We start from the raw sequence: 24,379 nt of genomic DNA on the forward strand, positions 1-24,379 counted from the left end.
TATCCCTTTGTCTCATTTAATTACAGTAATAGCAAATGAGAAATAGACAGATGTCTTTGTGCTCATACAGCTCTTGCACGGGTACAAGCAGAACTCTGTGTTCGTTTAATTGTAGAACTACCAATAGAGGGTAAGAAATGGAGAAGATGTAGTCAAATAACGAGAAAAGCTAATGAGACTCATATCTGGTACATTCCCAGAACTGGACACGGGAAATGAAATTGGGGTTGCAAGCACTACACGCTACATTCCTCAAAAATGACTTCACATACATAAGAAGATGATTTAGCCTGCGTGTCACTGTCTTCCTCTGCAAGTACTACGGTGCCTCATTATGTTAGGCTACGTTTCTTACTCGGTAATCAAAATATAAAAAAATATCCATATCATGGGGACATCTTGCTTCGGTCTGAGGTACTTTGTAAGCATTATCAAAGTTTCAAAATATCTTTAACCCACCACTCTGCATGGAAACTAATGCTGCTTTCAAGTGGTCTTCATTTTTATCAGGAGACACCACATGATTGGCTGAGTCGCGATATCAATGCTGACTTATTCCTAGCCGAGGACAGAGGTGAACAGTCCGTCCACAGAAAGTAATAACACTGTCTAAATCATAAATTATTAGTAATGGTGAAGTAATATATGCTATTAAAAAGTTAAAGGAGACCAAAAACAATTAATGCCAGCTATTGTTTCATGACCTTTGCGTTCTTATATCCAACATGAACAAAACCAAAATGGGGACATTTTTCCTGAGAGAAAACTCCCTGATTTGCATATAAAAGCAGAATTAGCGTCAATAAAAGTTTGTTCATCATGGTAGTGATGTCACAGCCATGAACATGTTTTCATGTGACCACAAATGAGAATCTGGCAAATGCAAGTTCAAGTATGGACTACAGCAGTTTAGCCTGGCTATTCTTGTAGAAGTGGTAAGGAATGTGCTCACTTTAGATAACCTGTAGCACAGTTAACAGAAAGTGATTAAGCAGTGTTCCTGGCTGACAGGGAGTAAATGTACTGTTGAATAGCCCTTAAAAGGGTCCGGACATCCGATCATATCTGAAGATTTCAGGTTTTCAATCATTTCCATTTCTATGAGGCTGGACAACTTTTTGAACAAACTGTGCCTCATTTATCTTGCAAAGGCATCAACCAGTCAGGGGAATCTTGGACTAGCCAATCAGATAACATGTTAAATTCAGCTAAACAATCTGTTTGCTGACATTTTATGAGTAAAGCGGTGTAATTCAAATGAATCTGAATATGTCTGTGTTTTACTGCTCACCAGTCTCATATTGCTTTCATGTTTTCCTATGAAACAAAGATTAGAAAACACTAGAATTCAGACTTCCTCTTTCTAACAGGCTTCTCTGCACCAATAAACAAAACAAAACACAGAGATTAACAAAGAAACACTAAGAAATAAATACAAAAAAGACCAAGAAATGACAATTAAACTAGTGGAAATGGAAGGGCTATAAATGCCAGCAGACTAGAAACAATGACCTAGGAACAATTACTGGGTGAAGTGGGCGGGGCTACACACAGGTGGAAACACTAATGACAAGGTAAGACTAGAGAGGAGACAGAGGAGGAGGGTGGACCCTGGTCTGGGAAACTGTCCCTCTAGAATGGACACAGAAATGGAAAAAGACTGACCAGAGACAGGACAGACACTGAGACTACATTCCAAAACTACATATTTCCACACTAAATAGCACTCATTCGTATGTCAATTCCATACTAAATAGTATGTAGTAATGTGCTCCATGGCTACTGCAACACCAGCAGCCTTCCCCGGACAGTAGAGCGGGAGCTGAAGCTACCACATTAAAGTCATTGTAAATTGTAAATTATTACACATTTTCCCTATAGTGCCATATTTTTTCAGAAAGAAATGTGGTATTAGTGAGGACCTCTGAACTAGTTCAGTGTTTTTTGCTTGATGACCGGTAGGATTGGTTGGTTTACTGAACAAAAATATTGTAGCGAGTTGATACTAGATTGTTTACAGCTTTTATTCTGTATTTAACTATTATTTATTAATAATATTATTCTGATGAGGACTGTTATTGTGAAGGTGGGGCTAGCCCCCAGGAGAGGACACTCTGCAATGGCTTTCGTGTTTCTCAAACACTAGAGGGCGCTCCTGAGTGAGTTCCAACCCAAAATAAATGGGTTGACATGGAGAATTTGAGCAAAATCAGTATAGAAATGCTTAAACATTTTTAATGTAAAAGAATGTAAGAATTTTCTAAACACAGAACAGCATAAAACATTTGAACACCACTGTTATATTTTTAAGAGCTTTTATAAACTCGAGTTATATGCGTTTTGCATGTCCATGATGTCAGTGTGCACGGACAGCCAATGAGCTGCTCCGCTCGCCAATCAATCATCATCATCTGCTGTAGATAAAGGAAATATATAGGTATTTTTTTGTTGTTTTCTTTAATGAAATACATCCTTCTACTTTTAAAATTAAAGGAAATTTCGGAGCGAGTGATTAGAAAATATTTAACTTCTCTTTTTCAGCCGTTAAGCTCCATTTACTCCCATTCATTGAGGACTCACTTGCGGATGCCCTCTGCTGTTTATCGGTGTAATAAGGTGTAGCTTAGTCTAAACTTGCTTATGTATGAAGTAGCTGTAGCTATAGTAGCTATAACTGTTTACTAAAGCTTTAAAATGGCATACAAATCTACACTGTATTAAACTACACTATAATATAAATGAAAAAGGTGGGTTATGCTCCTATTTTGCATCAGTGTGCTAGCATGCAGATTCGGGCAACTTCTGGCAAACGTAGAACTGCTGGTCCACTGTCGGTACTGGCAAACGCGGCCTACATTAAACATGCTCATTTGGCCTACATGTCCTAAAGCAGGACAGTTATGGCAGAGATACGGCGATGCTACATGTACACTGACACACTGCATGTGACCCAAAAGTGGCCCAAACTGAAACATGCCCATGTCTTAAAACAAAATAAGGACAGAGTGCTGCGTTCATATTTTCATTCAGCATATTTTTTTTGTCACCGCCCACTGGTGCACAGTGACGTAGTCAAAACTGAGAAGACGTTTTCGAGGCAGGTAACAGTCCATCCACACAGGTGTAACAGGAAAACGCCCATTTTTGTCATGAAGGTGAGAGCTAATGTGAAAACCGCATCCTTGCATGTCAGGATCCGATTTGTTACCTGTCACGTCTAAAACTAACGATATTTAACGTGTTCGAATGGGATTTTTATTATCAACCGCTGCGGCTGGGTTAAAAGCTAAAACGCGTTTCCCTCCTTTTCGCTCGTCCCCGGCGTTTCCGTGCGTACGCATGCGCAGTGAGGCGCGTCTACGCGGAGTGTCGTTGCCATTTCCCGGATTCCTGGACAGGCCGAGATCAGGAGCAGCCGGAGTGGATTCGTGTCGACTGTCCAGAGTCCGCGAATTCAAGTCCGTCCGAAAAGGCGAAGCAGCGGCGAGGCGTTTGTGGATATTTCACTAGAAGCTCTCTCCAGGTAAAGTGTGCAGTGTGTGGCGGAGCGGTGGAGGCCTCCGGCGTCGCTGTGGCGGGGAGGGCAGCGGTAGGCAGTGGTAGGCTGTGAGCGGAGGGAGCCGGCATGTCGGCTCACGGAGCGGGGCCTTCCACATAATGAAACTAGCTTCAGGAAACGGGGCAAATCCCCACAGCCCACCCAGTTCGTTTTGTTTTATAGTGTCTCGGTCTATCGTTTACCTTTTTTTTGAAAGTTTCGCTTTTTTTCCTGGAGCGTCGCTGCTCATTTGACAATTAGCTTCCTAGCTTGTATGTTAGCTAATGCTAGCGAGCTTCAGCTAGCTCTGGGATTTGAAGGCTTACTAGGCGTTTACAGCCCCTTAGCTGCACCTTACAGCCCCTTAGCATCTTACAGCACCTTGCAGCCCCTTACAGCCCTTTAGCAGCATCTTAGCAGCATCTTACAGCCCCTTAGCAGCCCACTGACACTGGCAGACTGACTGACTTTACGCTAGCAATAGCTTAGCTCACGGACTAGCTAGCCAAAGCACTAGAAGCTGATATTGATCCACGCCCTGAAACCAAGAAGTGGTCCTTGACTGAAGTTCTTGTTCTGCCGGTTAAGTGAGAAATGTTAGGTTTGTTAGCTCGCTAACTGGCTTTAATTCAACTTGATTGCGATAAGTTCAGGAGTGTTGTTTGAAGCTAACGTCATCTGGGCTGCCAGTGAATGTATTTCCAATTCATCGAGTCATCACTGTATTTAAATCGAGGACCAAACTGACGAGAAACAGTACTAAATAATAGTATAGTATTAATAATAATAGTACTAATAAGCTATTACGTGCTTTTAGGCTTTGCTAACTTGAATACCTAGCTAGCTTAATTAAGCTACTAACAGAGTTTTCTTTTATTTAAGGAACTATTGCGAGTACTGTGCCTGATCAGATGAGACAGTTAAGGTTAGGGCTTTCCTTCTGATAACACTCAAATAACTACGGCCTATTTTTCATTTAGGGTTGCAAAAAATTTGAAAGAAGAAAATGTCACTCCAACAGTTTCTCTTGGAACCTATCACATGCCATGCCTGGAACCGGGACAGGACCCGTAAGTAACCAGCTCGTTCGTCCTGGAGGTTATAAACATGTTGTGTGGTATTTATTGAGTTTTGCTTGTCTTGTTTGCTCTAGAAATTGCTATCAGTCCAAACAATCATGAGGTTCATATATACAAGAAGAGTGGAAATCAGTGGGTGAAAGCCCACGAATTAAAAGAACACAATGGACACATCACAGGTAAGCTCCCATCTGATCACTCAGTCTTAGATTATGTCATAACATTTGGGGACATGACTCCGCTAATCCTGAAATCAAATATAATTATTGCACAAATATTTTAAGGGATTGACTGGGCTCCCAAAAGCGATCGGATTGTAACCTGCGGAGCAGATCGCAATGCTTATGTGTGGAGCCAGAAGGACGGCATATGGAAGCCCACTCTTGTCATCCTCAGGATCAACCGTGCCGCCACATTTGTGAAGTGGTCTCCACTGGAGAACAAGTTTGCAGTGGGCAGTGGAGCTCGCCTCATTTCTGTTTGCTACTTTGAGTCTGAAAATGACTGGTAGGTCTAATACGGTAACATCTTGGGGCTTTTTGCATGGATTTTTATTCTCACTTCTAGCAAACATTTTTGGAACATTCAGTTGGTAAACGATGGCACTGAAACAGCTGTATGCTTAGATGAGCTTTTCTTGTCTGTAAGGTGGGTGAGCAAACACATCAAGAAGCCTATCCGCTCCACTGTCCTGAGTCTTGACTGGCATCCAAACAATGTACTTCTGGCAGCTGGGTCATGTGACTTCAAATGCAGGTAAGATGCTTGTGTATCTTTACCACAAACTGGAATGTGGTACACAGTTGCAGTTTCATACCCGCTATTTCCGTTAGGTCCATGAAAGTATTTCCTTTTCGTTGTAATGAAAATAGCTGTGTGTGATTATAACAGCTCCTCTAAGTTGTAACACCCTAATTCATCAGATACCAAGAGATCTTTATGTCTGAGGAAATGTTAGGTGCACTTGATCAAGCTGCTACTGCATTTCAGTGAGGTGGTGGACTTTCATTGAGACATGGCAGTAAGATGTTGGGCCATGATCCAGGGTGATTTTCCTTATCAGAAACCTTGCACTGACTTTGGTACTCTGTCTCTTTCAAAGGGTATTTTCTGCATACATCAAAGAGGTGGATGAGAAGCCAGCTCCAACTCCATGGGGGTCCAAGATGCCGTTTGGCCAGGTGATGGCAGAGTTTGGTGGGGCAGGTAGCGGAGGATGGGTCCACAGTGTCTGTTTTTCAGCCAGTGGGAACAGACTGGCCTGGGTCAGCCATGACAGCACTGTGACTGTGGTGGACCCCACAAAAAGCTCAACGTGAGGATCTAGCACAACTTGCTCACTTATTTAATGTTTGAATTTAAATTTAAAGGCTACTTTTGACCCTTGCTTTTTGTTTTGCAGGCCAAGCCAACTGAAGACAGAATTCCTTGCTCTCCTGAGCGTGATTTTTGTTTCTGAGAACAACATTGTGGCAGCAGTAAGAGCGGTTTACGTTGTAATGCACAGGCTTACGTTTGACAACCATGATTCTCATGATGCTGTAGGGATGCCATGTCTCAGTACTGTTTTTCCTCTTAAGGGTCACGATTGCTGCCCAATGCTGTTCAGTTTTGATGATGGTGGAACCTTGACCTTCATATCCAAGTTGGACATTCCAAAGCAGAGCATCCAGCGCAACATCTCTGCCATGGAGCGCTTCCGCAACATGGACAAGAGAGCCACCACTGAGGACCGCAATAGCACTCTGGAAACCCTACACCAGAACAGCATCACGTAAGTCTCAGGCTCTCCTTTTGAAGTTGAATGCTATCTAGTTTCAACATTGGCTGCAGGTGTTGTGACCTGGGGAAACTTTCAAAGACAGTGATGAGATGGTTGATGGTTGAATGTGGTGAAAAAAATTCAGCATTAATGGTTAAAAATTGGTTAAAAATGTTAGTGGATTTTTGTATGTACACTGTTCAACGCTCAAGTGAACACAGTACTTTCCTCTCTCTTGCAGCCAAGTGTCTATATATGAAGGAGACAAAAGAGATTGTCGCAAATTCTGCACTACAGGAATCGATGGCGCAATGACCATATGGGACTTTAAGGTTTGTAATTTAGTTTCTCCCCTTGAGCATTATTTTAATAAAGAGTTTTTTGTTTTGGTTTTAGAGCAGAATGTGTTGCAGTCATTTCTGTCTTGCATGGGAAACTTGTTCTGAACTTCTTGTCTCATTTTATTTAATCTTTTTTGTCTCCCCAGACTTTAGAGTCCTCTATTCAAGGCCTAAGGATCATGTAAAAGAACTCACTCTGTACTAGCATGACACAGCGCAAGCAATGCAGCTTGAAGACTAACAAGGAGATTTCTGATAACACTTCTGAAAGTTTTTAACTGAAAAAAGCACTGAACAGCGGTGTGAGCTGATGTGACACTCAAACGAAAAAAAAACACACTAATGGAAAATGGGGGTTAGGGTCTCTTGTTTTTGTTTTTTTTTTTTTCCTTTTTTTCTGTTCTTTTCTTTTTGTTTTTCTCTTTTTTTTTAATTCTATGCCAAAGCTGGTGCTCCAGCAGTCTGACATTTGATCTTGGTGTTCTGGTCCTTAAGGAGAACCAGAGAGGCGTTAAATTAAAGGAGAATTTTATGTAAATGGTCTGCTAGAAATAAATGAAGTATACAACACAACATTTTGGAATGTAGTCGTGTGTGTGTGTGTGTGTGTGTGTGTGTCTCTCTCTGTTTGGTTTAGTACGTGTGTTAAATGATAGAGTGCTATTGTAGCACACTGAGGAAAAAGAATGTTTCCCCCTGGCTTAAAACGCACACTAGCAAATTCTTGAAATATTTGAGACGTTAATGGGGGGAAATATGAATATTCACATTGGGGAAGTTGCCCCAAGTACGTTTGTTCATATTAACATCCACGCAGGAGGCTCATGAGAGGAGCGTATGTTATACATGCCTCTGAGCAGGATGTTGAAGGGAGTTGAGCAGAAGGCTGGCCTCACTAGCAGACAGCCTCCCACACAAGGAAGTGGTTATGTGTATGAAACAGGAAGGGGGAAGAACAGTTTTTTTATGTATATAAAGGTCTAAGGAAATCGTTCAGTTCATTGAGAGCCAAGCCAGCGTTTGTGTTGACTGCTCAGAGTCCACGAACTCAGGCTTCTGTTCCACATCTTATCCGCTACTCCTCAGGGGCGTTTTGTTTAACCATTTCCAGGGTGAGTAGGATAACATCTTTTTTGTGTGTGTTTATCTGAAGCGTAGCTGATTTTAGGCTGCAGGGCGGGTTCTGGTGGATGACTTCTAGTGTTATGAAACTCCACTCATATGAACTAACATGTTACATCTTTGCATAGGAATGTCATAACGGTGTTTCCCACTATAAATAGAACCTTTAAGCTTTAAGTAGCTGCATATTTTCTTCTTGGCAAAACTTTTTACAGATGAATCTAGTTCCTCTGATGGAGAGTTTGAGTTGGGAGGGCATTCTCAATGGAAAGTCTGAAAGATGAAAAAGGTGTTTTATGTGTTTTTCTTCTGCAGTTGTCACCAGTGTGTCTGACCTCATGTCACATTCCTTTCTGGTCTGGTTTTAATTTACTGCAAAAGTGAGAGAAAGAGGAAGCTTGCTGCTCCGAAGGCCAGTGGGGAGTTTTTAGACAGAAACTAAATTTGAACTAGACATGGAGGAATGTGTTTGTGCTAACCAAACATTGTAGAGTCAACGAGATGAGGAAGTTCTGAAGTTTCTCCTTTCAGAACTGCTGCTCTTTTCATGCGGAAGCACAGAAGCATGAGCAGCCTTTTTTTTATACAGTTGGTTACAACGTTGCAGGGTTTCAAATTGTGTAAGAAGGCACTGTAATTCCTGATCTCCTGATGCTTCTAATTTGCAGAAACATTAGCCATGGCTTACCACAGCTTTCTGCTAGAACCCATCAGCTGCCATGCCTGGAACAAGGATCGCACTCGTAAGTTCAGCTGTTCTGCAGCATCTCTGAATGGTGCAGGATCTTGCAAGATGTTAAACTCACTGTAGAAACGGTCTGTCCATTGCATACATGTAGAACATATATAAAAGAAACTGGTGGTGACATTGATTTTGAAATGAAGCTGTTTACTGGAACATCTGGTCTCAGGCCAAGTATTTCCTCTGGACTCAGGAGAAAGTGGCTGGATTTTCATATGCTTTACAAATTTATGACTCTGTCCTGATCCTTAATTCACTGTTAAAGCCATTTGTGACACAAAAGCTCTAAACAGAAATAAGTTAGGTTGTTCTTGCTTTTGGCAGAATATAAGAACAAGGCCGTTTTTGTTGAGGCCCTCACTTTTGGGTATCACAAGATCATTTTTGGTGACATATTATTCATTGGCTCCTCATTGCATTTGAGCCATGCATTTGTTCATAAGAGATAAAAAATAAATTATTAGTGCACATAGATACATGAGAGAGAAAAAAAACAGAATATAAAGAATATGTAGGGCGTTTTTCATCTCCACAAAGAACAGCAAAGCAGATGGTACATCACCGTCTCAAGCATGTGCTGTGTGCTCACAAGTACCATTCAATCCCTGAGAGCCAGTTGTTGTTTTAATACAAGGTTCTGCTGAGTTCACCATTCTCCAAGAACCACAGTCCACAGTGCTTTATCTTCGCTGCCAAACAAGACTTTCATACTTGGATTAGCGGGGAGGGGATGGGGGTTGGCAGAACTGGTGAAAACCCATCAAACGGAGAAAAATCAGGTCAAGAACAGTTGCCCCTTTGTTTAAAGTGAGCAGAAACTGAGGATAAATGGAGAAAAGGGCAGCGCGGTGTCTTTCTCTGTCGCCACCCTGCTCATTTTTTTCCCCTCCACTGATGAGCGAAGCAGTAATGAGTAATCCCACCCCTCCCCTCCCACACACACACACACACACACACACACACACACTTCCTGTTTTACCATGAATGGTGCTCTGTTGCTGATGTATGATGTCTTAAGCAGACCACACGGCCTGAACAGCGAATGAGCTGGCTGCACAGTCTGTAGCAGCTCTGTGGAAACAGCAAGAAGCTTCTGAGCTTGCATACACTGACAAGACTATAAATGATGGAGCACATCTGCTTTGGCAGAGCGCAGAAGCTCTGACCCAATCAGATTTCTTCTGGGAATTGCCAAGCTCTTATCTTCTTGCTGCATTCTTCACTGGATGTTATCAGGTCTTTCAGCTGTTCAGCTTTAGGAGCAGCGGAGAAGCTATTAACATGGATTTGGCTTGAGGAAAAACAAAGTTGACCCCAAAAAAACACTGAAGCCGTAATCGGGGATATGTTATTAAGTATAGCAACACACAGTGTCCAAGTACATAAACGAGGCTATATGAGATTATTTAAATATTCAACATAATTTTGGGTGTGAAATTGCTCAACCATGCAGTTTACACAATGTTAATTGATGCATACAAGCTTCCTCTTATTGCTTGTTAGCTACATTTGCTTTTTAGCCACAGTGCAAATCTAAAGACACACACTTTAGACACCATACATGTCTTGGCTGATCATTTGCATTTAGGCTAAGGATGAAATGGGGTATGTTAGATTTTTCAGTTTTTAACTTTTAGAAATTGCAGTTATCATCATCAAGAAAAAAAGCATGTTGTGAATATGACCAATTTCTTACTCCTAAACAAAAGGCAGCCTAATAATTTCTGTGCATTAAAAAATACATTTTTGTAATTTTTAAATTAATTTTGCACACTGTAGTGATACTCTTAATTTCACTATTAAGTTTTAGTTGGGAACAGTTCTTTTTTTTTTCCATAGTATCTCTGTGGACATAGCTCAGGGAGTTCTTCTATTGGTGAGGGCTTCAGGAGCTGAACTGAAGGCCTGATGTGTCAGATTAACCACTGACTTAATTAGGAACTGACGGTGGAATCAACCAGTCATGTTTTGATTTATACTAGTTGTGACCAATTTTTTGAGAAGAAACTTCGCACTACAACTGTCTAGAAGTCCTAGATGTGTCACAAACTGTGAATATGAGAAGCCTGTCCAATGCATTTCGTTCAGATGAAAACCAGTTGCAGCTTTATGCCAGAGCCTTTATTGAAAAGGTCACTGTAAAACTGCTACAGTGCGAAATATGTCAATATGTCTTTTACGTGCCTAAAAAAATGGAATGGGTTTTATAAGCTTCAGTGCATATTTAATCTAATGACCAAAAATGTGAATCGCTGTTAGCTTAGCATTAACATAGTACTAGAATTCCATAAAAGAAATTAGCTTTAGCATAAAGGTAATTTTTCCACTGACATTTCCATTTTTTTTTTGACATTTGTGGCCTTAACTGCCTGCCTGGTACTTAATAGTCAAGGTTCGCCACTGCTTCTGGCATGTTGATGTAAGCACAGTAACTGAATTTGAACTTGATGGACAGTTGCTGTTGTGCTTTTGTGAAAAGAAAAAAATCCTTCATATTTTGGCCCTTTTTTGTTGTATTTTAAAAATTTAAGGAAGCATATGAATGTAGAATATTAATTGAATGTAGACGTATTTCAATATGTAAGCTAATTGTTTTTAACTAAGCAATTATATAATTACATTTATATAGCATAGCAAAATGATCAAAATAACATTACACTTCTAAGAAATAAAAATATTCCACAAGGCAAACTTAGGTATTCTCTAATTACTTTGCATTTCTCCTTTGTTTAGAAATTGCACTGTGTCCCAATAACCATGACGTCCATATCTACAAAAAGGAGGGAAACGGCTGGACGAAAACGCAAGTGCTCAAGGAGCACAATGGACAGGTGACTGGTGAGTTGTGCTGTCTTGGTCTAAATCATGAACCTACAAAGGTGAGTCCAAGCTACAGCTTAACAGTCTAATCTTCACTCTGCCTCTCTCTGGCAGGCATTGACTGGGCTCCGGAGAGCAACCGCATTGTCACCTGTGGCACTGACCGTAACGCCTATGTGTGGACCCTGAAGGGGGATGTTTGGAAGCCCACTCTGGTCATCCTCCGGATCAATCGTGCTGCCCGCTGTGTGAAATGGTCCCCCAAAGAAAACAAGTTTGCAGTTGGCAGTGGCTCGCGCCTCATCTCTGTCTGCTACTTTGAGCAGGAGAATGACTGGTGAGCTGCTCTGGTTGTTCTGCAGCATTAGCCAGTTTGCTGTAGGTGGTCAGTGGGCCTCATCTGGCACAACAGGTTTAATATGAGTTAATCCGCCTAAGAGGCAGATGGGCTGTCTGTCATTTTGAAATGGCTCAGTATAACTATTGGAGCATGCAGAGCAGTCTATCATTGTGATATACTGAAAGATAATAAAATGATACAATTCTAAAATTATACACACACACACACATTATATATATATATATATATATATATATATATATATATATATATATATATATACTCTCACTGAGTTGTTTATTACATACCTTGTATCTAAACTCTTTGTCCATTTTATCAGCTCCACTTACTGTATAGGTGCACACTGTAGTTCTACAGTTACAGACCATCTCTTTCTCTGCATACTTTATTAGCCCTCTTGCACCTTGTTCTTCAATGGTCAGGACTCCCACAAGGCCACCACAGAGCAGGTATTATTTTGGTAGTGGATTATTCTCAGCACTGCAGAGACACTGACTTGGTGGTGGTGTGTTGTGCTGGTACGAGTGGATCAGACACAGCAGTGCTGCTGGAGTTTTTAAACACTGTGTCCACTCACTGTCCACTATATTAGACACTCCCACCTTGTTGGTCCACCTGGTAGATATAAAGTCAGAGATGATTGCTCATCTGCTGCTGCACAGTTTGTGTTGGTGCTCCTGTAGTTCTTCATCAGTGGTCACAGGATGCTGCCCGCAGGACACTGTTGGCTGAATTTTTTGATTAGTGGACTATTCTCAGTTCAGCAGTGATACTGATATGTTTAAAAACTCCGGTCGCACTGCTGTGTCTGATCCACTCATACCACTACAACTAACATACCATCACCACGTTACTGTCATTGCAGAGCTGAGAATCATCCACCACCCAAATAATACCTGCTCTGTGGTGGTTCTGTGGTTTTCCTGACCACTGATGAAGTATGCAGAGCAATTAAAATGGACAATGAGTTTAGATACAAGTCATATGTACCTAATAAAGTGCTAAGTGAGTGTCTATTGCCAGAATGTCGTATTCCTAGGATTCATAGGGACACTGAATGCAGATTATGCAATTATTTTACTCGTAGCGTTTTATCAATTTCCACATCTATTGTTTTAAAGATATTTTTTTAATAAGAAAAGGTTTCAGTAAAGGTATCTATAGTCTTCACATTTTGATAACTCTAATTTATGGCGATTACTGTATTAATAATAAGCTAAGAAAGATACAGAGCCTCATTTATTTAAAAAATGAAAATCCTACATTTGGTACATTCTCAGCATTTATGTGATTTATACACAATGTTCATGAGTTTCACACTCTTATGCCAAAAGCACATTCTGAAACGAAAATTTGATCTTTGCACATTTTTATGTCACATACATTAGATTATTGCTTAAACATAGAATTTCACATATATTTTAAGGCTGAATCTGTGCATTGGCCCTATTGTCAAGAGAGAGTGAATTTAATCACTGGTGATGCCACAGCCATCCGTGACCAGGAGTCCAAAACCATGTAATTGGCCTCACTCTCTCTGAGTGCGCAGGATGGCCCTCACTCCCACTTCATCACTCAGTGTGATGCTTGCCAACATGGGCATCTGTTAGCTGACGTAACAGAATTGACAGTCAGCCTTCTTCTCCAAGCTGTTCAATGACGTGGAGTTAACGGCAGTTGGAAAAGATGTGGTGGCACTTCACATGTCTCAGTGGAAGCACATGCTAGTCTTCACCCTCACAGCTTGGTAGCACCATGTGATGGAGATAATCTATGCTGATGGGTGAAATTGGCCCTGTTTAAATTGGGGGCACAAAGTTGCTTAAAAAAAAATCAACTACTACATGGGATGTTAAAATGGGCCTTTTCTTTTCTTTTTGTAATGAACAGGTAACTAAAGTAATCTTGCTCTTCCAGGTGGGTTTGTAAGCACATTAAGAAGCCCATCCGCTCCACTATTCTTTGCCTGGACTGGCATCCCAACAACATTCTGCTGGCTGCTGGCTCATGTGACTTCAAATGCAGGTTGGGATGAACCACATATGCTGTCCATGTCTTACAAAACACTGACCTAAATGCGTCCCATACAAAAATGTTATACACTGAAGATGCATTACAGTATATTTGTATTTTACACTGTGTAATGCATACATATTATTTTATATTAGCAGCATATTTCAATAGATTCCATTTTGGTATGAAATTATAACAGCATAGATCAGTGTTTTGGGTGATGCATTGTTTTTAAATTGTATTTCCTTCCAGGATTTTCTCTGCCTATATCAAAGAGGTGGAAGAGAAGCCTGCTCCTACTCCGTGGGGCTCCAAGATGCCATTTGGAGAGGTGATGTTTGAGTCCACTGGCACTGCTGGCTGGGTGCACGGGGTCTGCTTCTCTGAGAGTGGGAACCGTGTGGCCTGGGCCAGCCATGACAGTACTGTAGCTGTGGCTGAGGGAGGCAAGACTGCTGTGTGAGTTCAGTTCTTAACTTAAAGGCACAAAAATGTAATTTACACAATTTTTCCCTCACAAAAATGTAGTGGCTGAACCTCTGGAGCTGTGAAGTTAAAGACCTAACACGTAATTTTAAAGTCAGCATGAACTGAAAATCATGAAACATTTCACTTTTGTACTGTGATGTACTTCTGAGTGAAACACGGTAGTGGGGGAGTTAAATGTTATTGGTTAACATGATATTATTTCTCATCACCCAGTGGTACACAAAAATGTAATCAACACCCACAATAGTATTGACATGATATGATGAATTGTGCTTAATATGACCAGGGACATTTCATTAAAAGCTTAAAAAGGCCAGGTTAAACAGGTTGACTTTAAATTAGTTACTCAGCTAAAATTCATATTGATCCAAATTTCCCTTTATATTCTGACATACTGTTGCATTTTTGTCCACATTACTGGACAAAAATGCAACAAAACGGGTGCTTCTACTGTATTTAGCTACGTGATGTTCTTTTGTCTGCGTGAGAAACCACACAAGCAAAAAAGGTTGTTTTTTTTTTTTGTTTGTTTGTTTTTTAAATACATACACATCTTACACAGAGACCCCACCTCTGCATTTTTGTAATGCACAATTAAGATTATTTCTTAACTTTAATATATTGGAAAAAATAAACAGTAAAAAAGTTATGAAATTTTATGTTGATTTTTTCCAGTATCTTACACTCAAACGTTAATTGTGCACCTTACAAATGCTGAATAATGCTATAGTTGTTTTCTCTGTAGAGGATGTAGGAACTTCTTTTCATTTCATTTGATCAGGGCCACCAACTTTTGCATGAGATTTCTTTACTTGTTAGCTACATTAGCCTGTAGCTTAACACAAAACTAAAGAGGCAAACTCTGGGCATCAAAATATTTATGTTTTATTTTTAAGGAGATCAAAACATCATGTCTACAGAATCAGGAGTGACTGTACATGCCAATGCCTTTGCATAACATTCACAATGGCATTTCACAATGTTTTTAACTAAAACCTCTTTATAATATATGTTTAATAAATCTTTTTATAATAGAATTACCAGTCTATCTTCAGAGACCCTTCCTCTGCTTTGTGTGACCTTCATCACTGAGAACAGCTTAGTGGCAGCAGTAAGTACTGGTGACCTTCACGACTCATTATTTTCCTGACCTGTGCCATAAAAGCTGTTGCTTAATTATCGAATGTGTTCCAGGGCCATGACTGCTACCCTGCGCTGTTCGTCTACGATGGTGAGAAAGGGACTCTGACTTTCGGGGGGAAGCTGGATGTTCCCAAGCAGAGTGCTCAGAAAGGCTTGACAGCCAGGGAACGCTTCCAGAACCTGGACAAGAAAGCCACCTCTGATACCAAAGAGGCTGTGCTGGAGTCCCTGCACAAAAACAGCATCAGGTAGAGTTTGCTTGCCTTCATGTCTGGATATTTAACACACAAATCACCCTGATTGTGTCCCTAAATGTATCTGTCTGTCTCTTGTAGCCAAATCTCAATTCTTCAGGGTGGCAAAGCTAAGTGTGCCAAGTTCTGCACCACTGGAATGGATGGCGGCATGGCCATTTGGGATGTAAAGGTAAAGCTCATTGTATTCTCTTTTCTTTATATCGGTTGATGCACACATGACAGTGCTGCACTTTTGTAACACAACAATATTATTAAAACATTTTCTCCCTACACAGACCCTTGAATCTGCAATGAAAGACCTGAAGATTGTCTAACTACAGGGTGTCCAACAAAAGGGGTTGGCCATGTCAGCTCCTTGCTGCTTCTATGCAAATACACACCAATACATTTCAAATCATTGTATGGAAAAGTGTTAATCAGCAGTTCTGGAATAGTAAGCTTTTATGCTCATAGAACTAAGGCAATGGCATTTGGACAAAACATGCAGGTATTTTATGCTGTAGCGCACCGTCAACTGAATATGCTGGTCATAGAGTGCTTTTTATTATTGTGTGCTTCAATTTGTAATAAATCATGTCTTTAAAACATGCCTACATATCTGAATGCATTCATGGGATGAGGGATAAAAGGTTAAGATGTGGACAAATGAAGTTCACTCTAGAAATATCTAAAACAAACTCTTTGATGATGTATTCAACCGAAGATTTTATTTTATCTTTATATGGAACAATTCACATTTTATACAAAAATCATTTAAAAAAATTATAGTGGCCTACAGTTGTCAGAGCTCAATGGCTGATGAAGAAAGTCAATCAGTTAACATTATTATTTGTTCTGGTATACACCATCAGATCATGCTCAATTGACAATCATGCATAGAAATTGGAGATTTGGGAGCCTCTGGGTCGCTCCGTTTGAGAATTCCGCCTTGTTTGAATGGTGCTGAGCACATAATTCCCGTCTCCACTTTGTGCTTGCTGGACATACTGGAGATGATTATGCACCTAGAACGTTTCGTTGTTACATTCACAAGCCCTCGTCTCCGCTTTACTTCTCTTGAGAACTTGGGACCCCTTGAGACTTAACAGCACATTTCACCTGATCTGTCTCAGCTGCCAGACCATGTGACCTAGGCTCCAGCCGTGTTTGTTAAATAGATGACGGTCCAGTGGGACGTCCATGGGAACATGCCACAAACATAGACTCATACCATCTAGTCTGCAATATTTTCCACATCTGTCTCGAAACAGTGAGCTGCACTCCTTGCATGAAGGAACCATAAACACCCAGCTTTTCCTTCGTGCAAAGGAGGACCTTTTTAACTTTCATCAACAGTGTGGTCAAAATACAAGCTCCTCTCCTAAACAAGAAGGTGAAGCTGGTTATATCAGTCAATCAAGTACCGACTAGCTCTGGGAGAGGGAGGAGGAGTTCAGTACAATTCTGAGCCTCTTTTATTACATATCACAGGGCAATGTTCGCACACCAATGTCTGCCAAAATCAACACATCAAAATCACCTTAATTTTAATTTCAAATGAAAAGAGCGATATTTTTATGTCCTTACTGACACAAAACTCTTCCATTTAATTATAGAAGGACAGGGCAAGACACTGGGGTGATGCAGAGAGTTGTAACCCGTTTGTGCCTAATTGGATAACCAAATGGTCCATAAGGTAGTGTGGATATTGGTCTAAAAAACAAGTGCTTCTTTGTGTTATTCAGGCCAAAACTAAAGATCACCTTCAGAAAAGTACAGCCTGTGAATACTGTTCAGACAGACAAGGTCACCTTTCAAAGTGTTTGTGACCAGTCTGTCAAAGCAACATAGAGGCATCTTAAGCACTGCTAATGGAGAACGATATTCACATCTCGGCGCTAGGAAAGCCACAGACGCATATGGGACAGAAATGGGACACAACGGAAAAGCATTGCACAGTTTGCAGTGGCATGGCAGGCGTATCAAGCCAGTTACGCAGTTGTAAAGAAAGGAACACACGCACACACACGCACACGTTAAGCGTCTGTCAAGGCTCAAGAGGAGTATGTCCACCGAACACATCAGAACCATCGACACAAGAGCAAATTATGTCTAGCACTCCTATACTTGGCACATGTACATGCAAAGCTACGAGACGTGATGGCTGTAGCTTGGTTTTCTTACTTAGTATTATATTAAAGGTAGATCTGGGCATCAAAATTCACCAGATTTTAAAAAGCCACAAAAAGGGGAAAAGAAAGAGAAACATCTATATGTAACAACAGACAGAATGAGGCTACAGCTAGGCTCGCTTTAAAAATGCCCTCTCTTTTAATCCCTTCTCCACCAGGTCACATGATCATAGCAGCACCAGAGGAAGAAGAAAGATGCCCCCCTCTGAAATGTCACTCCGTCATCTATTTCCTGCCCCATGGCGCGAGGGAGGGGGGTGGTCTCTCAGTCAGTCTCCAGGATTAGGGGGGGCTGCTCATTTTCCTCGTCCAGATGCAGGGCGTTCATATCATCCTCCACCCCGGCCCCACCCACTGCACCCTGATCCTCAGAGTAGCCTGTCATCAGAGAACAGTAATATTCAGCTGTTAGGAAATGTCAGTAAATGTGAAGTCTTCAAGGCATGAATGTACGATGAATTAACGTTGAAACATTTGTCCAAAACCAACAGGACCAGACTTCTTACTTTGGGTTTGTGTGTTGTGTAATGGTTCAAACTTTACTTCTGGGTTCTCACAGCCTAATTTCACTTTGCATTTCCCCTGCTTTAGTCTCCTTACTTTACTCTTCTTACTTTAATTACCTGAAAAACATGTATTATCTGACGTGCTGGAGTCAAAAAAACATTAAGTGTAAAGCTACATATTCAATGTATTATATATAACATGTTCTACATAATGGACAATCATTTTGGATGTTTAAAAACATTCATTGATAAATATAATTCAATTATGAAATTTATTTCATATTTCTTATATTTTTATTTTGCTGGGGATGCACCAATCATGATTTTTATGGCAAATTTACTTTTTTTTTTGGCAGCCAAATTGGTCAATGGACAACACGTTGATATTGATTAGTTGTGATTTTTTTTTTTTTAATCTGAAGCTCACACACTGTGGGCTAAATGAACACGAAGCATACCAAAATTTACAGTTTTTTTCTATTAGCCACAGTATACAAAACATTATTTGCTCTTTTAAATCTTAAATTCTTGCAGATTCAAATCTTATATTCAAATCACGATAACTTACCCAGCCGTATATGATGAGACTTTATTCAGCACTTATAGGTGATGACGGGCACACTGGGATCAGTTTGACAGAATGTTGCTGGACTCAAGTCAGTTTCTGTCTCAAAACTCAACTACATGGTTCAGGTTGGAGTAAATTGTGACTGGCTTGGCGTGGGTTCAGGCTCAAGTTTTGGTGCTATGGTTCAGGACAGGTTAGGCTTGGAAAAAACGCTCTTTGACCGCATTTGCCTTCAGACTAAAATTCCTAGCCCAGTGAAAGCTATAAAGAGAAGTAAAACAATTCTTACCTTTGGCAACAGCAGCACTGTAGGTCTGGGCCACAAGTGGACGTTCATGGGCTGTCTGTTCTAAAATTTCATTCGCAGGTTCAGCACTTCCATCTAATCTGTAGGCAACCAAGTTTACATTTCAACAAAATGAATTACTTATGATGTTCATACTTTGACAACCAAAAAAAAAAAAAAACCAACTGATGGTCATTTTTTCTGTATATTCTTCACAACTTATAATGATTAATAAGCTTTAAAACAAACAAATAAATAAATAATAAAAAAAGACGACAAGCCACATGTCCCAAATTAACTGTAATCTCAATCATTCATTGCAAATGTGAGATGACCATGAGCTTTTTTAAAAAACAAGTAGTACTACACTGAACAGGAATTCAGGCATTACTTGTGCTGCTTCATTAGTGTGCACTCTCCCCCTTCCTGTGGATCTAGGTTGTACAGGTAAAGGTAGCCATCTGCTGCTGCCACCAGAAGCCGTGGAATCTTCTGGATTCTGAACAAAAATATCATAATTGTAAAATGCTCTGTGTTGCGGCACTTTGATTAAAAAAGAAAAACAATTCTTACATGGCAAGTGCACAGATGTTCTTGTGTCCTGAAAATGGCAGTCTGACTGTGGCGAAGGCCCTTCCTTGAGTGAACATTTCGGACACCTGAGCAGGCAGATACGTGGTGGAAGCCATGAGCACTTTCCCAAAATACCCTGTCCAAGTAGTGGGCTCCTCCTGTGGCCTGTGTGTGGAAGAATAGAGTTGTTTACAAACTGCCCTTAACAACTGAACACAATACTAGGCAACACCAAATATTAAAATAAAACAATACAGCAACAAAATTCTGTATTTTTATACTAAATGTATTCATAAAATCATGAACAAATTTCTTATAGCGACATGGTGTTGACAGACTGCAAAAGAAGGTCAGGACAGAGGATTTCACAGGAACATTTTTGCAGCTGGGTAAACTCTTCTTCTCAGTGGAAGTTATTTTAGCACTTACTTTTCTCTCTGTGTCTCCAGTTTAAAGATATGAACTGTCTCTGTGTTGCTAGAGGCAGACAGATAAAGTCCCTCCATACTGAAGGCCAGGGAGCAGATACTCACACATCTAGCAAAAAAAGAAGGAAAAAAAAAAAAAAAGGAGTTGTGAATGTACATCTCTGCCTCAGGTATTACTCAGTCAGGCACTTTAATTAAACTTATCTCTTCTACAATCTACAAGACTGGCTTTTCTTTAGGGTGAGACCAAGTTGCTTTGTGGTGGTATCTACCTCTTCACTCCCCTTCTAAACTCAAAGAGTTTCTGTCCCTCTGGAATGGAGAACACACGAATGACAGTGCCCTAGACAACAGCACAATGAGACAATTTATATCATAAACAAAACAACTAATCAGATTTAAAAGTCTACTAATATCCATGGTTCTTAATGCTGACTCTGAGTAGAACCTCAAAAATTAAATACCTTCTCAGAAGCTGTGGCAAGTTTTGTTCCACTTGCATCAAATGCCAATGCTGCTAGTGGGCTGTCATGAGCAGGGATCATATTAGCAGCCCTCTGGAAAGGAAAGATTACAGCATTTCAGTGTAACTTGACATTTCGGGTGACATGGGTCCGAACACATTTCACTGAAACCTACCAAATTAACAGTGTCAAAAACTTGCACTTCCCCTATTGTTGCACTTCCTGGATAGGCCAGATAGCAGTTGTCGTTGCTGATTGAAAGTGCACATAATCCTGTAATTGGACAAAAACAGTTTTAATAATGGCCTTTAAAACATGCTCATATTTTTGTAACAAATATGATTAATTATCTGTCAGATCATATTTAGACCTCCTATAACCAGCCAGAAAGTTCCAGTTCCAAAAGCACCAATATGGAAATGAAGCACTCATTTCACTGTTCACTTGTGAAACAAGAACCTACAGTGTCTGTGTAAATGTGAGAAGGCAGACAGGAAATGCAGTACTTTACACTGTCCAACACAATGCATCAGGAAATAGGGGGGCATTGCTAAAAAGTGCCCATATAAAGTCCCTACATGTAAAGCACCAATATGAAACTAATACATTCAACATATTCACTGGCCAGAAAATGGCCTCGTCATGCCGTTAGCAACACTTCTGAAAACACACAACACTTGTGGTCTTGAAGCTACAGCACCATCTGCTGGATAAAAACTCTACAGACCTGATGGATTTGGAGGAGTTTCTCGAATTGTATGTAGTACTTTCATATCCCTGATGTTGTGGATATACAGTGATTCTTCCAGACATACTATCAATCTCTGTTTCAAAACAAAAAAAAGAAAAAGATTAAATAACAGACTTACATACACGTTACACAATACACAATGTAAATAAATAATATACAAATACATTTTTACACAACAAGCTCCATCTGGTTTGTCTGACAGCCTGTTAACCCCACAACTTTTAACCCATCTACAACTTTCAAAATGAGGATATGAACTGAAAACTGCCTGACAGGATGCACTGGCACCCACATTACAGAAATAGTAAATAGAGGAACTAAGAAACTGCACAAATGGAAAATAAACCCTTTATAGCAACAAAAAGTATGCAAAGACATAATGCATCTGTATTTACTTGTCTGTTCAGTTTTACAGCCAGTATAGTGTTTGAGTAGCTGTAGTTACATATCTCCGTCCCCTTCTTGAAGTGACACACTTTGAGCTTCCTAGGTGCCTTAAGGCTAACAATAGCAACAAGGCTACTGGAGAACAGTCGTTCCACAATGCACACATCTTCTGTGTCGGCTACAGAAAACAAACAAGACAAATGCTCTTAAAAGTTTTTTTCAGAAGTCATGTAAAAGCAATAAATGAAAGTGCATGACAAGTACCACATCATCTGCAGGAAAAAAGACAGATAAAGCAATTAAAGGTGCGGTGTGTAAGATTTAGTGGCACCTAGCAGTCAGATTGCAGTGCAACTGATAACCATCTTCATCTCACCATTTCAAAGCACACAGTAGAGCCTATGGCGGCTGTCAGGTGTTCTGTCGCCTCCTGTCCCAATTTCATTTTTTGTTTTGACAACTCAGACTTCTTACAACACAGAACACTAAGCCAGCAACAGCACCAACCACTGATTATTCTTCTTTTTATGTCATCCCATCAATGCTATAGTGCCACCAAATTCAAGGTGCCACTACAAAGTAAAAACACAAAAGACACTCTCTAGAGCCAGTGTTTAGTTTGTTCTGGGTAGAACCATGGTGCCGTTACATGGAGGCCACTGTTGGAAAAGAACCTGCTTTTTATGTAGCTATAAAGGGCTCATTCTAAGCTAACAAAAACAGCAATTCGTAAGGTGATTACACACTAACGAGAACACGGTTTTGTATATTATATTCCATTTCTGATAAATCTTACACATTGCACCTTTAATACATTGTAAAGCCAAGGTGAATGGCCTAGCAGTATCATCATTATACAGCCATACAGAGTTGTGAGACAGTAATAACGTCATTTGAAAGAGTTCTGGATCTAAAAACTATAACTACATATGTGAACTATAGCTCACTTATGCTGCCAAGAACAAACAGCAGGAGAGATACTTACTACATTCATAAATCTGTTCCAGTTTGTCAACCGATGACAAAGAGAAAAACTTATATCCAGATTTAGTACCAACTGCTAAGGACCTATGTGAGAGAAGGAAAGGGAGAGAGAGAGAGACACAGAGGTCATGTTTGAAGAGGTTTTCTGTAGTAATAACTTAAAAGACCTGGCTACACCAACAGCTTGTTGACAGCGGACATGTAACGTTACTTAGAAAGATTCTGCAATCAGTTCAACACAATGACGTTTAACCTCTAAAAGACGAACATAGAACAACGCTGCCGTCGCAGGACTTGACTTAGACGTTTTGTTTTTTTATACATAAAGTTAACGTGGTACCTCTCGCTTGCCTTATCTGGCTACTTGGCTACTGGCTAGCTTAGCTACGTGTTACAGCTAGCACGCTAACTGCCAAGTTAACCACAAACTGCCAAACAAATTAGCGCTGACCAGTCGCTGTAGCGCTTGCGGGCGAATCTGGAAAAGGGGGTTCAGTGAGCAAGCGAACGTTCACCAACTTAGTTACCGAAGCATCTGTGCGATATCGGCCTGGATATACTAAAATACGTCCATGTGCCCAAACCTACGTTTTAGCCAACTTAATTAGCTGACCACAAACTCAAAGTTGATAGACAGCATGTAGCCAGTGAGCTAAGCTAACTGACCGCACAGACATCCAGCAACAGCACAGTCCTCGTGTGAATTCATGTTAGCTAACGTAGCTACAGAAGCTAACGTTGGCTGGCATGCATGTAGCTCAGCTCACTGGCGGAGATGACAGCTAACGTTAGCTTAAACGTTTATCCATCCGTCCGACTATAACGCCCGTTTCGCTCGGCTCGTTAACGCTCACACAGTCGTCTGCGTGACTCAATAAACGTACTTGTGAGTAAACGCCGTGGGTAAAGAAAAACAGGCCTGCTCTTCTGAGGCGGCGTCAGTCAGATCGTACGTGAGAGTTTACTAGCGTAGGTGCTAATGCAAGCTAGCTAACTCGCTAACGCGCTGCCAACTTTTTGGAGTCAACTACCTAACCTAGCCATACAGCCTCTTCCAGCACCAACGCTTAAAGTAAGACTTAAACTTAGGTTAGACCAGTTAACCACACTACGGTGCCGAGCTTGGCGCCAATTGATTGGGTAAAGGCCATAATAAAATTCATTAATAAAACTGAAACTATCTAACTTTAGCTGACGCAGGCTCGCAGCTAGCTCCCCCGGCAGTGAGCTGAAGGGGAAGGCCCCCCATCCATCCATCCATCCCCGGTCCCCACAGCCATTCCCTCCCTTCACTCTTACGTGTTATCCTGATTAAAGTTGGCGAAGAGGAGCTGGCTGCAGCCGGCCTCTCCGCTCTGACTGGCCAGGTTCATGAGCACGGCACCATTTACAAGTTCAGTCGAAATTGAAATAGCCGTAAATGGGGGGAGTAGCTTTTTCACGGTATATCCAAAATCCCTGATCACTTCACGGAGTCATTGAGTTCCACCCTTCTCCCAGTGAATGTTGTTGTTTTTCTCTCTCAGTGTTGCTCCCACCTCATGCGCATGCGCAGTCAGTGCAGCATGCGCCAGCTCCGTGAGCTTTAAAGACA

At 40.8% G+C, this 24,379-nt stretch overlaps 3 protein-coding genes across 4 annotated transcripts; 2 read left to right on the top strand and 1 right to left on the bottom strand.

The window, feature by feature from the left end:
- The first annotated feature begins 3,346 nt into the window (after positions 1-3,346).
- arpc1a (actin related protein 2/3 complex, subunit 1A) lies at positions 3,347-7,295 on the top strand. Its single transcript, XM_017703180.2, has 10 exons — positions 3,347-3,523; positions 4,519-4,608; positions 4,692-4,796; positions 4,902-5,124; positions 5,266-5,373; positions 5,720-5,932; positions 6,020-6,095; positions 6,198-6,391; positions 6,621-6,711; positions 6,867-7,295. Exons 2-10 carry the CDS (start codon positions 4,545-4,547, stop codon positions 6,903-6,905), a joined length of 1,113 nt encoding a protein of 370 aa, XP_017558669.1. The 5' UTR covers positions 3,347-3,523; positions 4,519-4,544; the 3' UTR covers positions 6,906-7,295.
- A 380-nt stretch (positions 7,296-7,675) lies between these two features.
- On the top strand, positions 7,676-16,254 carry arpc1b (actin related protein 2/3 complex, subunit 1B). The gene is made up of 10 exons (XM_017703183.2): positions 7,676-7,832; positions 8,511-8,585; positions 11,318-11,422; positions 11,519-11,741; positions 13,683-13,790; positions 14,031-14,237; positions 15,303-15,378; positions 15,462-15,658; positions 15,746-15,836; positions 15,943-16,254. The coding sequence occupies exons 2-10, from the start codon at positions 8,522-8,524 to the stop codon at positions 15,979-15,981; spliced, it is 1,110 nt and encodes a 369-aa protein (XP_017558672.1). The 5' UTR covers positions 7,676-7,832; positions 8,511-8,521; the 3' UTR covers positions 15,982-16,254.
- A 98-nt stretch (positions 16,255-16,352) lies between these two features.
- On the bottom strand, positions 16,353-24,358 carry wipi2 (WD repeat domain, phosphoinositide interacting 2). 2 transcript variants are annotated; one of them, XM_017703181.2, is made up of 12 exons: positions 24,085-24,358; positions 22,787-22,869; positions 21,810-21,979; positions 21,391-21,487; positions 20,839-20,936; positions 20,664-20,756; positions 20,472-20,542; positions 20,201-20,308; positions 19,772-19,936; positions 19,590-19,697; positions 19,202-19,299; positions 16,353-18,216 (listed from the first exon to the last, which is right to left on the bottom strand). In XM_017703181.2, exons 1-12 carry the CDS (start codon positions 24,156-24,158, stop codon positions 18,104-18,106), a joined length of 1,278 nt encoding a protein of 425 aa, XP_017558670.1. In that variant the 5' UTR covers positions 24,159-24,358; the 3' UTR covers positions 16,353-18,103. The 2 variants fall into 2 exon arrangements, with proteins under 2 accessions (XP_017558670.1, XP_017558671.1); XM_017703182.2 differs by lacking the exon at positions 24,085-24,358 and adding an exon at positions 23,972-24,057.
- Between the last annotated feature and the right edge of the window lie 21 nt (positions 24,359-24,379).

This window comes from Pygocentrus nattereri, chromosome 27 (assembly GCF_015220715.1).
Source record: "Pygocentrus nattereri isolate fPygNat1 chromosome 27, fPygNat1.pri, whole genome shotgun sequence".
NCBI classification, from domain to species: Eukaryota; Metazoa; Chordata; class Actinopteri; order Characiformes; family Serrasalmidae; genus Pygocentrus; species Pygocentrus nattereri.

Coding starts and splice junctions, on each gene's coding strand:
- arpc1a (XM_017703180.2), top strand. CDS start 4,545: ATGTCACTCCAACAGTTTCTCTTGGAACCTATCACATGCCATGCCTGG. Junction 4,609..4,691: donor CTGGAACCGGGACAGGACCC/GTAAGTAACCAG, acceptor TGTTTGCTCTAG/AAATTGCTATCAGTCCAAAC. Junction 6,096..6,197: donor AGAACAACATTGTGGCAGCA/GTAAGAGCGGTT, acceptor TTTCCTCTTAAG/GGTCACGATTGCTGCCCAAT.
- arpc1b (XM_017703183.2), top strand. CDS start 8,522: ATGGCTTACCACAGCTTTCTGCTAGAACCCATCAGCTGCCATGCCTGG. Junction 11,423..11,518: donor GCACAATGGACAGGTGACTG/GTGAGTTGTGCT, acceptor TCTCTCTGGCAG/GCATTGACTGGGCTCCGGAG. Junction 11,742..13,682: donor TTTGAGCAGGAGAATGACTG/GTGAGCTGCTCT, acceptor TTGCTCTTCCAG/GTGGGTTTGTAAGCACATTA.
- wipi2 (XM_017703181.2), bottom strand. CDS start 24,158: ATGAACCTGGCCAGTCAGAGCGGAGAGGCCGGCTGCAGCCAGCTCCTC. Junction 20,937..21,390: donor AACTCCTCCAAATCCATCAG/GTCTGTAGAGTT, acceptor GTCCAATTACAG/GATTATGTGCACTTTCAATC. Junction 19,937..20,200: donor CTGGAGACACAGAGAGAAAA/GTAAGTGCTAAA, acceptor TTCCACACACAG/GCCACAGGAGGAGCCCACTA.